Genomic DNA, 17,997 nt, shown 5'->3' with positions numbered 1-17,997 from the left:
GTTTGGAGCTGAAAGCATTTATAGCACAGTCACTCAACAGGGAAAGAAAATATATCATTCCTTCTAAGGGTCAAGTCAGTTTTTTGAGAGTGACATTCCTAAACCAATTCAGAAAACTTTATGCTTAAAAAAAAAAAGGACAAAATAGTTTCGGAAGACATTAACTCAATTATTCTTGATTAGTCATTCAGACATTGTACTATGCTAGGCACATGTACTGATCCTTCCAACTGGGGGCATCTGTTATATTACTTTCACCATTTTACAGAGAGAAAGTGAAGCAGAGACATATATTAACTTACTCAAGAGAGCCAGGAAAAGATGGGCCAAACACAGACACCCAGGCCTTATGACCCAAAGGCCACTGTTTGCAGTGAGGCAGATGGCTGCCTGCCTAGCTACTGTCCTAGAGCTAATGTGCTGGCCATCAGTCACCAGATAGATCTCTGCAGGAAGAATGAGGAAACCCAAGCACCACTGTTGGTTGCTTTTTTGGGTTGTTTTGTTTGTCAAAAACGGGCAAAGCCATTTTTAACTTACCTTTATTTGCAGTAGAAATCACATGACCAGCAAAGGCTAGAAATGTTTTCTCTTCTTACACTTTACAGAACATGTTTGCTGGCCTGTGTTCTACAATGTATTCCATAGAATCAGATGTTTTTCCTTCTTTGTAGTATTTTCATAGCACATGAAAATACCTCACACAAACTGGACAGTGAGCAAACACTTCTCGAGTGACATGTTAAACATGAGTGTTAATCTAGAAAGGCACAGGTAGACTAGAAGAGTTATGGATTTTTGGTTGTACAATGAATAGTGCTTGTTTTATCCTTCTTATGACGATGTTTCTTTCTGCAAAAGATTCTTAGCAGTAAGGCAAATGTGTCTTCAGTACAATGTCTCACGATTTGCATCTGTCACTAAACCAAGAACATGACCGTTTGGACTTTACTGCTATTTGAATGCTGCTGTTAAGATTAGCTAGAGCCAGCCTGTGAGCTTCTACCTCAAGGATCCTGTTAGAGTTTGCATATGAAGTCTCCCCACAAAAGGCTCATTTGGTCAATATTATTCCTTAGCTGGCGGGTCTAGTCATTGATGGGTGATTAGATCATGAGTGCTCAGGCCTCATCAATGGCTGGAATAACTGGATGTGCATTATGGGAAGATAGGACCTGGTTAGAGAAAGCAGATCACAGCACAGGGAGGGAAGGAGTCCTGGGAAAATATGCCTTGTTCCTTGCTCATTCCTATCTTCCTTTGGTTTCCTGGATGCCATAAGAGGGGCAGCTTCTGCCACATGCTCCTGCCCCTACAGTGCACTGCCTCGGGCTCACAACAATGGATCCAGATGACTTTAGCCTGAAACCTAGGAAATGGTGAGCAAACTAAAACTCCCTTTCTCTTGTACTTCTTCTCTAAGAATCCAGCATAGTAACACATGTCTGAAACTCTAGGACTGAAGCAGCAAATCTGAGGTTCAAATTCTGCCTGGGCTACACTCAAGCTTGGTAGCTTAGAAAGACCTTGTCTCCAAATAAAAACAAGAAATGGCAAGGGTGCGCTCAGTGGTGCAGCACATGTTTAAAATATGTGGATCGTGGGTTCAGTCCCCTGTGGTATGAAGAAAGAAAAAGCCCTCACCTGTGCTCCAGAGATGAAAAGCTAACTAGCGTTGAGCTGCTTCCTTCTGTTTCAGTCTGAGGAAGTAAGTGTAGTCTAAGGGCCTGCTCATGTCCTGGCATGTGTGGATCTTACACAACAGGTCATTGTCTGCCCAGTTTGTTGCCCATTGGCAACCTGGATCAATCAGTTAAGTTCATCAGATCAGTTCATGACTTTGGCTCAGAGCTCAGTGTTGGCAAGCATGGGCGATTAAGTTCCCTGGTTCCATTGATTATGTCAGTGAGTGGGTGCCCAGGGCACTAGAATAGAAACAATTAGGGACCCTAGATAGAAATTCATATAAAAGATGTTTACAACATTGTCCTTATAAACCAAACTTCAATTATACTTTCATCCGAGTTTGTTTCATGTAAAGGGAAATGCTTCTATGACATGAGTGTGTCTGTGTGTGTGAGAGAGAGATGTGTGTAGATGTGTGTGCATTGAAAATAGTTCATTCACTTGTCTAGAGTCATAAGTAATGTAAAAATGAATATAATCACTTACCCCTACAACCTTTGAGAATATTACAGCAAATGCTGGCTGCAAGCCTCCATTTATTATGGCACAAAGTGTACCAACCACAAAATAAGGCCATTCGGTTGAATTCAACTTTAGGATCCGCCAGAAGGAAACCGGAGGCACATCTTCGTCCTAGAAGACACATGCATTACAACAAGATAGTTTTATGTTTTTAAAAGACATCCTCACTGATTTCTCACTGTGGAGGGTTCTGGTGAGGCAGAGTCTCATGGATTTTAGGCTGGCTTCAATGTCTAATCTTGCCTTCACCGTCCAAGGGTTGGGCTTACAAGAAGATGGGTACAAGTTTTTAAAATAACTTTCACCCTATTTTTATTCCTTAACAGTTGATGGATATTTGCCATCAAACACAATAACACATTATAGTGCCTATTTATTTATTTATTTATTTATTTATTGCTTTTCGAGACAAGGTTTCTCTGTAGTTTTTGGAACCTGTCCTGGAACTAGCTCTTGTAGACCAGGCTGGCCTCAAACTCACAGAGATCTGCCTGCCTCTGCCTCCTGATTGCTGGGATTAAAGATGTGTCACCAATGTCTGGGTCCTCTTTATTTTTTAAGAAATGAATGATGCTTCCACAAAAATTTAATTCTTGGCATTCAGCAGATGATAAGAATATTGACCAATAAGGATAACCATAATAGAAACAGTAATACTTAAACACCTCTCATAGTCTCTATTTCTAAACATCTTGGTATTAAATTTTAATCTTACACCTAAACTAACTATAAAACATCACCATTTCAGGTTTTTAGAACACCGTGGAGAACAAATCAAAAAGATTATAAAAAATATGTTGTTTTTCCCACTCCTTCAGCTTAAGCACAGTCAACTAGGAGGGCTCAAGAGGAGGATTTGTAACATAGCATTGCATCTTGGTCCATACCGGGGTCTCTTTGATACTGAGTTTCCTGTCTTGGTCCTGCTGTGCACGAACACTTCTGCGAGTTGATCTTCTTCTTATCAGACTGGATCCCGAATCTTTTGAAGACATGTCTAAATTATCAGTTTCATTTTTAGATTCACAAACTTCATTTCCTAGTTCAATTTCATTTCCTGCTGTCTAAAATAAATAAGAGATATGAATAGTTTAACCTCGAATAATGGAAATTAACCATTGAAAATAACTATCAAGAAAATACTGAATTATTTAAATCAAAGGAAAAGATGAAATTAAACTACTAGCCCTTCATGTATGATATGTTAGGAGAAAAAAAAACCCTAACATTAATGATTTTTTGTGAATATGCTGAATTAAAAATGGCAAGCCTTCTGCGTATTTTCTCTGGTCATCTCTTCTCTGGGAATACATGGCTCAATCAACTTCGCATTTGAACCAGTGTGCGAATAGAAACTCAAAAGAGATCGAAACGTTTTAGACTATTAATAAAACGTTATTTTTTAAATTTATCATTTTTTGTACTAAGCCTTCAAAATTTGGTGTACATTTTCATTGTTCAATGTTTACAATCACAGTGGCTATTAAGGTTAAATAGCTATCACATGTGGCTAATAAAGTTCATAGGTCAACTTAAATTTTTTTCCCCACTTTTCCTTAATTATGCTTCTTTGGTTCCTCTCTTTTGCAAAAGAGAAAAATTAAAGTAGTTCTGGATAGTGTTATATAAAAATAGTAAGGCAGCAGCATTCCATTCAGAAAGAAAACTGAAACATTCCAAGGGTCCTCAAGGCTATGCTTAGCCCTCAGGGTGGGAGGAAGAGAATTAGACAGAACAATGCAGTTCATGGAGATCTAAGTATAACCGGGCACTAAGAGAATCTTCCCTTTAAAGTATAGAGGGGAGCTTCATTGTGAATGAAATTGAGAGAGAGGGGAAGAGGAAAGAAGAGGGGGGGAGAGAACTCACATTCAAAGTACCACCCCCTGAGGAGTCTTGGACAGGTCCAAAAGGCGAAAAAAGGATGGAGTTTTCAGACCCTTTAGAAGTGGCAAGGACTTTATATGACAAGACTTAGTTCAGCACAGTGTATGGGATAAGGTGCGCGGAGGAACCTTGCACCATAACTTGAGAATCATCAAGTTACAGTACAGTGCTTCTTTGTTTTTATTTGTTTACATGGTTTTAAATGTAAGGCCCTTTATCAAAAGAGAAAAGCCACAAGATGAAAATGAAGGCAATGGAAAAATTCAACTTCTCACGACCCAAACAATTATCACATCCTTAAAAAATAATTTTCAAAAGTATTGTATAAGGTATGTTGCAGGTTTGCATTACATTAACCAAGATTGTGCCAATTAATAATTCTGAATAAATTTATTTAGACGTGAGGCTTTAAAAATAATTTTTAATATAAATATATTTATCCCCTACATATGTTTATTCTTGCACTTTGGGGTCCCGAAACAAGACTAGAGTATAGCTTACAGACTTATATTGCCATTGAAGTCTTTGCTGCCATAGTTATTTTAGGTTTTATGTGTAAAAGAGTCATTGACAAAAAAAATTTAAAAAAGAGTCCTTGATTTGTTCAGGGCTGGGGAAATGTCTGCAAAGTGTCTTGAGTTTGTTTATTAGAAAGGGATGCCTTGAAGATCTAGAAGTACAGCACTTCCTAACACTGTCCTCAAGACAGCGAGGGGGTAATGTGGCCTGGGTTAAGCTATGGGATCAGACCTAAGGTGCAGGCCCATGTTCTAACAAATCCCAAAGTACTCTTCTCCTATGTCCCAAGATTATACAATAAAGTAACACTTATCTATAAATTGAAAATACTGACACCAGTGAATGAACAAAATAAATTAGTGCGTTTCCAGAGTTCCATTGTACCTGTGTCATGACAAGTTTGAAGTAAATGCCCTTCTCTTTCATGAGCTCATCGTGATTTCCTTGCTCCACAATGACACCACCATCAAAGCCAGCAATGACATCAGCGTTGCGAACTGTAGACAAGCGGTGAGCTATCACAATGGTGGTCCGGCCTTCCCGAGCCTGGAGACACAGAAACCTGGTTTTCGAATCATGAATAATTACAACAGAAAGCACTGCCTTTAATTCCAGCATTGAGGAGGCAGAGGCAGACAGATCTCTGCATTTGAGGACAGTCTGGGGTTTAGGGCAAGTTTCAGGACAGCCAGGGCTACACAGAGAAACTGTGTCTCGAAAAACCAAAGTCTGGCCATTGTCACTGATATTGCATGGACCAGAAGGTCTCCAGCCCCATCACACAGTGCACCCTCTCCTGGAGAAAGGGGCTTTGCAATTCCATAGTCTTCAAGTGGCATTAAGCGACTTCTATTTGTATCTTTCTTTTGGTTGACACTGAAAAACCAGATTAATAGGGCTATTTCTCTTTTCAGTTCCATAGTCTTCAAATGACATTAACTGACTGCTACTCATATTTTCCTTTGGTTAACAAAACTGTAAATTCTCAAAACCAGATTAGTAGGGTTATTTCTCTAAATTTTCATGATCAAAACAAAGACTAATTTTTACTTGAGCCTCCATTTTCCGTTTTTATTAATTTTCTGTTTTTCATTTTTAATTAAAAGATATTGACATGCCTTTTGATGACAATTTATTTATTGTATTTCAGAAAGAGAGAGAGAGAGAGAGAGAGAGAGAGAGAGGGAGAGAGAGAGAGAGAGAGAGAGAGAGAGAGAAAGACATGAAGTGGGGCTGGAAAGATGGCAGTAGTTAAGAGTGCTTCTTGCTCTTGCAGAGGTTCAGACCCAGCACTCCCATTTGGTGACTCATAACCGCCACTGACTCTATGCTCAGAAGATTTAACATCCTCTTCTCATGTTTTCACACACATGAAAACACACACAGTGACACAAACATATAAATTATAAAATAAATATTTTTTAAAAGATATAGAAGAAGCAGAAATTGGACAACAACCAAAACATTTAGGAAGTCTGGTGCTTTTCCTTAGTAACAGGTATAGAAGCTATCAAAAGTTTCTGTTCTAAGGCAAGATTAAGAAGAATGAACAATGGAATACTATTATTCTTATAATTCAACCTTTAATTATAGCTGACCCACCTTATCCAGAGCAGCCTGAACCACAGCTTCACTTTCTGTGTCCAAGGCTGACGTCGCCTCATCCAACAAAAGGATCTTGGGGTTGCGGACCAGGGCACGAGCAATGGCAATTCTCTGTTTCTGTCCCCCACTCAGCTGCGCCCCTCTCTCACCAACCAGGGTGTCAAATTTCTACAATTAAAATGATAAAGAAACAATTAAAGTAACAGGAAATGTAGTAAGGCAATAAACTACCTCAGCTCTCATTTCAAATTGGGACGTAATCATCAATGGAGCCTGGCCAGCAACACAGTCCAGTTCTTGGCAAGAAGTACCTACCACTAGTCGATAGGGTGAGCGATGGAAAATCCACAGTAAACTGGAATTCCCCTCTAAGGAAGTTCATCCAACTCACAGGAGTTTCCTGAGTTCACATGAGCCTCGGGGTGACAGAGGGCAGGCACAACTCACGTGGGGCAGTTTCATGATGAAGTCATAGGCGTTGGCTTCCTTGACTGCTCTCTCGATCTCATCCATGGTGACGTTCTCTCGGCCATAGCGAATGTTTTCAGCGATCGTGGTGGCAAACAACACAGGTTCCTGACTCACCACGCCAATGATTTCCCGCAGGTACCTCACATTGATGGTCCTGATGTCCTGGCCGTCGATACTGACCTGAAACGGAATGTGTGGTTGTCACACTTTAGAACCACGGAGTCAGAACGATGGGCAAGGGTAGCGCTGCTGGCTGCACGACCACTCACCACGCCCTCCGTGGGGTCGTAGAGCCTCTGCAGCAGCTGGACAGTGGTGCTCTTCCCACAGCCACTGTTGCCGACCAGGGCCACGGTCTGTCCACTCTGCACCTTCAGGTTGAGGCCCTTCAAGATCTGCCAAGACAGACGAGAAGCTAGTGTTAGGGCAATTCCCAGGCAGAGAAGCATGTAGATTCTATTTGCTGGCATTTCAATTCGGTAGCATGCAGATTTTACAGACACGCTTTTCTCTACAACCGGTTAGAAACTTTCCACGCAACAGAAAACTGTCACCATACCTGAACTTCTTTTCGAGACGGATAACTGAAGTGAATATTTCTGAATTCCAAATTTCCTTTAATGTTGTCTGGTTTGTGCCCATTCGCTGAGAAGCTGTCAATATTGGGTTTCTATAGAGATGAAAATTGGCAGAGGTTATCACGGCTCACCTAGGCCAGCAAGGATGACACAACACCAGAGCTCTTCCTGCTGCAGTTTATTCAGGACCTTTTTTACAATGCCTTCTCTCTCTCTCCTTTTCCCTCTCTCTCCTTTTCCCTCTCTCTCTCCTCTCTCTCCTTTTCCCTCTTTTTTCCCGGGCAAGCCTCTCCCAGCCCTTAAATAGTCATGGGCTACCAACCCTGGATTGCCAGGTGGGCACTGCCCATAGGTCCACGCATATGCAAGCAGCTGACAATCATTGTGTGATAATAGCGTAAGTCAGGCCTTATCCATAATGGAAGTTGATTATCAAAGAGAACACTCGCTTTCAGGATCGCGGAGGGTGGGAGCCAGTACCATCAGGTGTGGCTCCACGCAGCTCGCTACAAGGGGTCACTGAGTGACAGTAATGGCTTCATAAAGAACTTTTTGATGAGCTAAGATAAAGTGATAGAGGAACTATCTCAGCTGGAAACTCCTTTCTTAGCAGGCTAAGCTGGCAGGCCAGACTCACATTGTCAATTATCTTGAAGACTTCATAGGCAGCTCCTCTTGCACTGGCGAAGGCCTCGATATTCGGGGACGCCTGGCCAATGCTGAATGCCCCAATCAATACCGAAAAGAAGACCTGAACGTGTGAAGAAAAACCATCCTGTCACTTCGTTTACCACAGTCCTCTCCTATTTCCTCTCTCCTCCAGTACAGCTAATTCCACTTCTAAATGTCAACGCAACGTAAGAATACCAGGTGTTAAGAAAAATCTTAAAATTTCATCATTGTAAATTTCAAATATATCACCACCAAAATGTAAAGTGAAGAAACTGAGATTATTTAGCTTCATGTGATCACTTCACATTGTACACATGTCAAAACCTCACACTATATTCCTGAAAGATAATACATATTTTCAACTGAAAAATATAAACATTGACAATGTGAAAAAGTTTTTAAACTTTCCATAATTTCATTAAGCCTACAATGCAGAATTAATCTCACCTTTTCAGTGAGGCAGCAACATACAAGCTCTGAGTATTACAATAAAACATTTTTCTACTTTTTCAATGACTAACAATTTTTATTTAGGTCATAAGGGCTGTGAAATGGAAACCAACACTGAAGAGCAAGTGAAGAGACCAAGGTGCACACCCTAAGTTAGTATTACCAGTTACACATCTGCAGGACATTCTCTCGGAAAATTCAGTCTTCCATTTCATGGACAAAAACAGAAAAGACTATTTGTTCTCTCCACAGTTGTATCAGATGACACCGGCTGTGACAATACTTTGTAAGTTACAAAGCACAGGCCAAGGGCTGATTCTTTATGGGGTCTCATCTCCCAAGTTTTGGAGTTACTTTAATAAAAATATTTGTCTGTAAGGGCTTAGCATTATTTACCTCTGTTGGAAGACGATGGGAACTAACATCATCCATTATTTCTAGATCATTCAGGAATTATTTTGCTCAATAATTTGGAGGAAAGAGGCTTTTGCTAAGTGAGTCTGTATTCGTTACTCTTTATAGCACTAACAAGCAGGCCACATGAATCCTGTCACACATGTGGCAGAAGGCGTAACAGAGATTTGAAGAGTGTTAATGATTGTTCAAACCTTACAGTTGGTAGGTAGTGTAGTTGGAATTTGAACCCATTGGGTCTGATATCAAATCCTGCAGTCTCCGTTCTAAACGCTGTTTGTGAAACAGCTTTAGACTCCATGAATATGAGATTGAAAGTACTGTTCCTAGAGTCAAGGCTACAGACCCGTGGTACAAACGTATGTTAGGCAATATTCAGTAAAATAAAGTAAAATCAGATTCTTTATATCAAAATTAAGCAGTTTATATCTTATTGCAATTTAGGTTTATCCAGGTTCAGTATCACAAACAAAACAAAAACTATCTTGGTGAAATCTGTCCATATCTAAAAAGCTTCACATATAAAGCACAGTTCAAACAACAATAAGAAAAACAACAACAACAAAAAAATAAGGAGTAACTATGAAATTCATGTTACATATCTGAATCCCAAGAAAGGGAACTACTTTAAGGGATTCAAAGAATTATGGTTTGTCGTTAACTCTGTCTCTTTGTGGTTAGCCTGAGACAAAGAAATAGAATGAATTTTCTAATAAGATACATATTCAGTTTGGTTGCAAATAATTTCAACACCTTAAAATAAAATAATGTCAAGGGTAAAGTCTTTTACACTTGCTTAAATTCTAAAATGCAGAAAATAATTGTGATGGTTAATACTGATTGTCAGCTTGATAGAATCTAGAATTACCTAAAAGACCCTGCCCACTGAAGGCCTCAATCCATTTGAAAGGAGAAAGCATGAACGGAAAATGCCACTGAGGGGTTCCCTGCTTGAAACCAACCTCCTAGGAGAGTGTGTCTCTACAAACAGCCTGAAAGGTATGCGGAGGTCAGTAAGTGCAACTGTGGTCCAAAGATGCTGAGTAAACCGTGAACTGGGAACAGACTTGATAGCATCATCCACAGGGTGATGGATTGAGGGGTGTGAAGGTTTCAGAAAGTCACTAAGACAAAGCAGTGTGGAGCAAGTTTGGGTTCCTAGCGAGGAGGCCCTGAAAGATCGCGTGTAAAGCTGTAAGTGAAGCCTGACTTGAAATGGAGACTCCAAGACATTGAAGATGGTAGGACTGTTACACAGAGAGGGTGCAAGAGATAGGTTATGAGTACCACAGAGAAGAAACCGGAAGGATGGGACGACCCAAGGCTTCGGGGTCAAGATGATTTCATCAGAAGGCCCAGATGCCTCACATAGCAATGTGGGCTTTGATATTTTCTCTATTTGGGTTCAGGCATGTGATCTTTCTTTGCTATCTCCATGCTTTCCTTTTGGAATATGAACATTTATTCTGTGCCAATGTATATGGAATATGTAACTTAAAATATGATGTAATAGGGGCTCAGATAAAAGACTGCCTGAGTCTCAGAAGAGACTATATTTATACTTTTGAACAGATATTGCTGGGACTAACAAAGACTATTGAGACTTTCAGACTGAATGTCTTTTGTATATGGGACAGCTCTGAGCCTATAAAGACAAGGAAGGGAATGTTGTGGCTTAAAAAATTATATATTTGGGTATCAAGTTGGCAAGGGGTAGAACTGTGATGGTTAATTTTGCCAAATTGATGGGATTTAGAACTCTTACAGAGTTTGAGTATAAATTCAACCTATGCTTTTCTATGTGTGAATAGTGAATTAGAAAAAAGGTAAAAAACTTTAGTAGCAAGTTTGATACAAAGAAAAAAATTTCATCAAATGAAAATTCAAGCTGCAGAAGTTGGTAATGTTGATATTTAGGGGTTGCAATTCCAAAGCCTACATTGCTATGTAAGAGATCTGGAACTCCAGATGGAAATGGCACTAAGGTTAATATTTAGGCCATAGTAGAAATTGTACAACAGATCTACAGGCAAAATTGGTGCATTTACTTTCCTTTCAACTCTTTAACCTAAAATGTATATCTCTAGCATTTAACACTTATTCAAAGTATACTTTTTTCAATACCACCCAGTTGCATTAGAACTTCTTTTTTTGATTCATGTGTAACTTACAGTGAGCACTTGTCCAATAGAGTATTCTTTTGAGATGACCAAGGAAGTCCCGTACCAGAAGGCCAGAGCATATGATGCGTAGATAAGCAGGAAAGCTGCGCCTATGGAAATGTTGGCCGTGATGGCTTTCTTTATCCCAAGCTTTTTAGCTTCTTCTAAATTGTTATTGTACCTGGCAGAAAGAAGGGAAGTAATTATGTAGACTTATAAACCTTATGGAAATGTGTTAGTGTAACATGATTGCTATTGGTCAGTTGGAATGTGCCCAACCCTATAGGACACATGTATTTTCTCCACGTACTAACATTATGATATGTTATTCCTATTTTATCCTCTTCTTGTAGAAAGTGATATTGGGGTGTGTAGAGAGTTTTTTCTTGTGGAAGTCTTCTAAAAGTTTCTTCCTTCCTTCCTTCCTTCCTTCCTTCCTTCCTTCCGTCTTTCTTTCCTTGGTTTTTAGAGACAGAGTTTCTCAGTGTAGCCTTGGCTGTCCTGGAACTCACTCTGTAGACCAGACTGTCCTGGAACTCACAGAGATTCACCTGCCTCTGCCTCCAGAGTACTAGGATTAAAGGTGTGCACCACCACTGCCTAGCCTAAAAGTTCTTTTTATGTGAGCCTTAGAAACAGTGCAACCAATGAAGTGTTTAGCTAGCTTCTAGAATGTGTATTATTTCATAAATAAGAGAGAAGACACAAAAAGCAATTATTTTTCATTCAAAATATAAATTTTTAAAAATTAATTAATAGAAAAGATTGAATGTTAGAAAATCCTAAACACAAGAAGATCATTTAAGTTTCTACAATTTTGGGAAGCTTTTGGACAGATTGCTTCCTAAATTGTCTCCTTCTGGAATTATTGAAATGATTGATCACAGGATAATACATGTAAGGGCATATTTAAAGCTATGAAATGCTCTACAATATTTTTACATTTAAATAACCTATAGAAATTTTCTTTCTCCCATAGCTGTTTTTACTAGCAGCCTCATCTTTTATACTTTGTACATATTGCTTATAATCCTTCCTATGGATGTCCCCTGTTGTGTAAGGAAATGTAGGATGGTAGACTATAACAGGCATCAAAGACAGAAAAAAAAGCCTGTCAATAGCTCTGTAACCTATTTATGGGTCAAATCTTAGAGAATACCTTAAGACAGTGTTTCTCAACCTTCCTAATGCTGTGATTTAGGGAACACATACAGATACCAGGTAGATACAAATACCAGATAGATACAGATAAATGAAAATAAAGGGATAGAAGAAGAAATAAACAAGCATTACTGTGTTTACATGGGTCTTTTTAAAGATTAGCTTGTAAATGAACATGTCACTGATGTGAAGCCAGGCATAAAAACCATCCATTCATTAGAGGCTCTAGCAGGGAAATGATAATTAAAAATGAATGTGTAATTAACAAAACAGTGCCTAGAAAACATTCTCAATTATCATGAAGAAAGTGTTAATTATGCAAGGAGCTATTTATATAACTGTGCAAGTAGCACTTTTGGTTAAGCAAACAAATCAGTACCAATGGAAAAACATTTATAAGAAACAAGTGAGGAAAAAAACATGCAAACAAATTTTGGGTGTGGGAGCATTCTTTGTCAAGGTCTTATTTACAGCTCAGGGTGGCCTGGAACTCGGGGTCTTCTCGCCTCAACTCCCCAAGTGCTAGGGTGATAGGCACAGGCCACCATACCCAGAAAGAAAGCACTTTTTGAGAACAACACTGTGCTATTGAATTAAAGGCCTTCACAATTATAGTTAAATCTTTATTACAAAAGAGGTAAATTCCTCATCACCAGCTATTTTGAAGAGAAAGTCAGACAAAGACTGATGCTGAACTAGAAAGAAAATCTAAAGATATATATGTTTGCTTTAATAATAATCGGTGGCCAGCAGGATGGCTGCTGCCTACAAACTTGCCAACCTGAGTTTGATTCATGCAACCCCACGGTAGAAGGAGAGAAGCAACTCCTGCAAGCTGTCCTGTGACTCTGGTGTGCACCCGTGTGTATGTTCAAGCACATACCAGCTCACTCTGACATGCGCACCCCACAGCGAATGAATTGAAATGTAAAATTTTAAAAGTTTACAAAATCTTGTCAGTTCTAATTCTGAGTTCAATTCCAACTCCCAGAGCTTTCCATCACCGTCTTGTCCCTACCGCTAGGCCAGGTTAATAACCATTGTTGTCTGTGATCCCACCCTTTGAATGTTCTCATCTACTCACCAGGACCCGTCCAGACAGAGGAACAGATGTATAAACTCCTCAGATTCACACCTTAGGACAAGCCCATACCCTTGGTTGTGGGTGCCACAACTGCCCGGCAACACTCATTTACTCTTAAGAGACTCCAGATTTAGTATAAAGGGACAAATAATGATCATCAGAGACATAAAACACATTTCAGCCTTAGGCACTATTTTATGGCACTAACCATCTAGAAAATGTTAGAATATTCTTTGAATAGCAGCTATAAGAAGAATATAAGTACAATGGTGAGTTTTCCAGAATTTTACTGATGCATATATATATATATATATATATATATATATATATATTGACTTAAGAAGATGATGAGGCTGGAGAGATGGCTCAGTGATTAAGAATCATGGCAGCTCTTCCAGAGGACCTGGGGTTCAATTCCAGCATCCACATGGCTCACAATTGTCTATAACTCTAGTTCCCAGGGATCAGACACCCTCACACAGATATACATGCAGGCAATACACCAATGCACATAAAATTAAAACATAAATAAGTAAAATGAAAAAATTCTAGAGACTTTAAAAAAGAAAGTAAGAAAAATATCATATTTAACACTGCCATCCTAAATGGCATGTGGAATCACAAAATTAATATTTCTATCAACTTGAAAAAAACTTCAAACCTTTCAAGTTCTTTCTTTTGTCCTCCAAATGCAATCACAGTTCTGATGGCCGCTAAGACTTCTTCGGCAACTGCTCCCGCTTTCGCATATGCTTGAAGCTCTTTATCAGTAAATGAAGATAATATCTGTTTAAAAATGCAACTTCAGATTATTAAAATATTAGCAGTTATAAATAAACAAATGCTGGTTGAATATTAATACTTGTAAATAATTAAAATCTTTCAGTTGTCTTTGGCCATGATATTCTATTAGTGCATATGTGTGAGTGTGTGTGTGTATGTGTATACATCACCATTAAGGTATCCCAAGTTCCTTTTTCTTCCATTATTTTTTTTTTTGACAATGAAGATATAAAACAAATTAGATGAACCACAAAATTTCCTACTGAGTATTTCATGGATAATCATCAAAGCAACAATTGAAACTTTGGGAGATGTTAAATTTCAGAAAAGAAAACATTTACCATTTACCACAATATAATCATAAGCCATTATAGAAAATGGTTTTATAGCTAGGACATGTGTTATTCCCAGCAACTCTTAGCAATACCCTGTTTCAGAAGTGTTAGGGTGGGAGACTAGAAGAATGTAGAGAACCAAGCTACAGTTTCCTCTGCTGGTGATGCCTGGAGAAAGAGCACATTGTCATCTACCAGGAACGTTTTTTTCTTTGTTTTTTTGTTTTGTTTTGTTTGAACGATGCTCTTTGATCTGTCTGTTTGATTCCTGAGCACTTAGAAACACACTCCTACTTGCCTCAGAACATAGGATCTCATTTAGTCTTTGCAATTATAAAGGGAGATGGGTTTTCCTAGCTTATATAGAAGGAAATGGAAACTTGACAGGTTAAGTAATTAGATAGCAAGTGGAATGTCCAGGATTCAAGTCTGAGTGCATGTGGTCAAAGCTTGAATTAACATCTGAACTATTACAACAGCTTAATCAGTTTGTATGGGGAAAGGACCAAGGTTACCATCTGGACAGGAAGGACAAAGTTATCAGCCATCTAAATAAGTATTGTGCACAACTACTTCACCAAGTTCTGACTTAACAGCATTACACCCTTTGGGTATGCAATTTGTTCTCACTATTTAAGTAATAGGAATCAATTCTTTCTTGTCGGCAAAAGACTCAAAGCCTTTTTATTTTCATAGTGCATATCTTCTTTTCTTGTGTGTTGAAACAAGGAGCAACCATAGACATAGGAGCAGGGTGATGAAGGGAAATGCACATTTAGCAATAATGTCTATATGTAGATATTATCCTAAAACAAGACGAGCAACCATAGACACAGGAGCAGGGTGATGAAGGGAAATGCACATTTATCAATAATGTCTATATGTAGATATTATCCTGAAGGTATCTGTCTTCATCGATGCCTGAAACAAATCCCCCTGATTATCCAGACCTTGAAGATGTCCCAAAGTCATCCTGTTAGGGCTGCCCCACACTGTTGAATCTTTGGAAGTTCTGGATCCGAGGTAGGCTGGTGAGCACTGTCCCCGAGCAAGCAGGTTTGTAGAATGCATGGGCTCACATGACATGCTTTAGGGATGCTTCTCCCTTTCTCTTTACTCCCTGTGGCACTCACAGCAGAGGCCGCCACCAACAGCGTTACTAATATTTTTGAATTAGGCATTAAATTGAGCTATTTTAATTTATTAATCTTTCTAAGATATTTCTTGATTCAAGAAACCTTTTTCCACCTATGCCCTTCCTTAATTATATGGAGACATGAATATAAAAAAATTAGTATAAATCTTTTTCCTCATAAGAGATCATATCTGTTAAGAAAAGAAAACATTTTCTTGGGGAACCCCATAGAAGAGGAGGCAAAAAGAGTTTAGGAGACAGAGGGGATGGAGCGCACCAGGAGAAGAAGACCCTCTGAACCAGTGTGGCCAAAGCTGATCTGAGCTCACAGAGACTAAAGCAGCATCCACAGTGCTGGCCCAAGACTGCGCCAGGTCCTTTGCATATATATGATGGCTTCCAGTTCAGTGTTTTTATGGGAATCCTGAATCTGTGAACAAGTGGGTCTCTGCTTCTTGTGCCTTCTCTTGGACACGTCTTCAGTTTGTCTGCTTTGTCCAATTCCAATGTGTTAGATTTTATCTTATTACATTTTATTATTATCCCTTGGAAGCTTGTTTATTTTCTAATGACAGTCAGAAGCTAGGAGGAGTCAAAGGAGGGGAAACTGTAATCAAGATATTACGTGAGGAGAAAAGCTATTTTCAGTGAAAGTCAGAAAACTTTTAATCTTTTCTCAGGAATACAAAAATCCACCTTCAATTAACTTCTAACATAAAGCAATGGAAAGTTAAAAGGTGTCTAATATAGGTAATTTTATATTCAATTTAATACATTCAAAAACAATATTTTAAACTATTACAGGTGCTCTGACCACATTTAAATCCAGTATTTCCATTTCTTAATGTACTCTTTTGTTTTACTGTTTTACAAATACCTTGGGCTCTTTAATGACTCTAAGACACTTATGGGGTCACATGTAGAAAGCAATACATTGACATTACATATGTCCTCTATCCAGTGTCCCCAATAGTAACATTTTGAAAATTACAGGAATACTATCACAACCAGACTTTTTTTTTTTTTAAGACAGGGTTTCTCTGTAGCTTTCGAGCCTGCTCTGGAACTTGCTCTGTAGACCAGGCTGGCCTCGAACTCATGAAGATCTGCTTATCTCTGCCTCTCAAGTGCTGGGATTAAAGGTGTGAGCCACCACTGCCCAGCCACAACTAGGAATGTAACACTAATATACTTCAAAATTATTCACACTAACCAATTTATACACATGTGACTTTATTCCTAGGAAACATTGTGACCTACATAGATCAGAGTGACTGTCATTTAAGTCAGCTGCTTTTATAGCCCCCACCACCTCTGTCCTTCCTCTCCTCTTCCTAACATCTCTAATTTACAGAATCCACTAATTTGTAGTCATCTTTATATCATTTAAGAATGTTGTAGGTGGTATGTGCCTTAAATCCACACACTCAGGAGGCAGAGGCAGGCAAATCCCTGAGTTCAAGGCTAGCCTGGTTTCCAGAGGGAGTTCTAGAATAACCAGGGTTACACAGAAAAACCATGTCTCAAAAAAAAAAAAAAACCAAAAACAAAAAGAATGTTCTATAAATGCAATCAAATAGTATGTTACTCTTGGGGCTAGGATCAACTCACGTGACATAATTCTTTGGACTACACAGCTTGCTGCATGTATGAGAAATACTTTGTTGGTGGCATTGCACAGTAGACACGCACTGTTTGTCTAATTCATCCAGGCAGGGTTAATATGAATATAGTAGCTACAAACTATAATGTCTAGGTTTTATGTCAGCATCCCTTCCTTTCCTTGCAGATAAACGCGTGGGAGTGTGGTTGCTAGGTCAAACGATAGCGGAGTGTTTGGTTTGATAAGAAGCAGTTGAGGGGCTGAGGAAATGCTCCATGGTTAAGAATATGTACTGTTCTTTCAGAGGCCCGAGTTAGATTTCTAGCATCCACACCAGGTAGCTCACAACCAACTGTAACTCTAGCTCCAAAGACTTTTGCATCCTTTTCTGGCCTCTGCCGGTATCAAACATGGTGTATTTACCTTGTGGTGGTTTGGATGAAAATGGCCCCCTTGGGCCATAGGGCGTGGCGCTTTAGGAGGTGTGGCCTTGTTGGTGGAAGTGTGTCAATGGGGATGGGCTTTGAGGGTTCAAAGGCTCAAGTCAGTCCCAGTGTCTCTCTCTTCCTGCTGCCTGCTAATCCAGATGCAGAGCTCAGTGCCTTGTCCTGCACCATGTCTCCATGCAGGTCACCATGCTTCCTGCTATGACTATACTAGACTAAACCTTTGAATCCATAGGGCAGCCCCAATTAAATGTCTGCTTTTAAAAGAGTTGCTGTGGTCATGGTGTCTCTTCACAGCAACAGGACTAAGACACACATTCAAGCAAAGCACTTACACACAATGGTTTTTTTTTAGGTCTTAAACAATAACAAGATTAGCTTTTAAAGTTGTGCCACCACTCTTTGAGTGATCCAGTACTTGGCATTACACATTTCTGTTTCAGCCACTCTGGGATAAGTTCAATGATATGTCATTGTGGTTTAA

The 17,997-nt window shown here is 39.2% G+C and overlaps 1 protein-coding gene across 1 annotated transcript in view; it reads right to left on the bottom strand.

Moving 5' to 3' along the window:
* Positions 1-17,997, bottom strand: part of LOC121458881 (ATP-dependent translocase ABCB1-like) — a 77,992-nt gene that overhangs the window by 29,086 nt on the left and 30,909 nt on the right. The window contains exons 8-17 of the mRNA XM_041668241.1: positions 13,873-13,997; positions 10,976-11,147; positions 7,906-8,019; positions 7,250-7,360; positions 6,960-7,085; positions 6,667-6,870; positions 6,217-6,387; positions 4,999-5,160; positions 3,096-3,272; positions 2,173-2,319 (exon numbers count right to left, since the gene is read on the bottom strand). Of these exons, the coding sequence (XP_041524175.1) occupies positions 2,173-2,319; positions 3,096-3,272; positions 4,999-5,160; positions 6,217-6,387; positions 6,667-6,870; positions 6,960-7,085; positions 7,250-7,360; positions 7,906-8,019; positions 10,976-11,147; positions 13,873-13,997 (1,509 nt within the window). The remainder of the gene's footprint in view (positions 1-2,172; positions 2,320-3,095; positions 3,273-4,998; positions 5,161-6,216; positions 6,388-6,666; positions 6,871-6,959; positions 7,086-7,249; positions 7,361-7,905; positions 8,020-10,975; positions 11,148-13,872; positions 13,998-17,997) is intronic.

The sequence above is a fragment of the Microtus oregoni genome, unplaced genomic scaffold (assembly GCF_018167655.1).
Source record: "Microtus oregoni isolate MIOR12 unplaced genomic scaffold, Mior012 000018F_ref0000195, whole genome shotgun sequence".
Taxonomy (NCBI): domain Eukaryota; kingdom Metazoa; phylum Chordata; class Mammalia; order Rodentia; family Cricetidae; genus Microtus; species Microtus oregoni.
The sequence above is the reverse complement of the archived record's forward strand: the minus strand, read 5'-3'. Positions and strand labels throughout refer to the sequence as shown.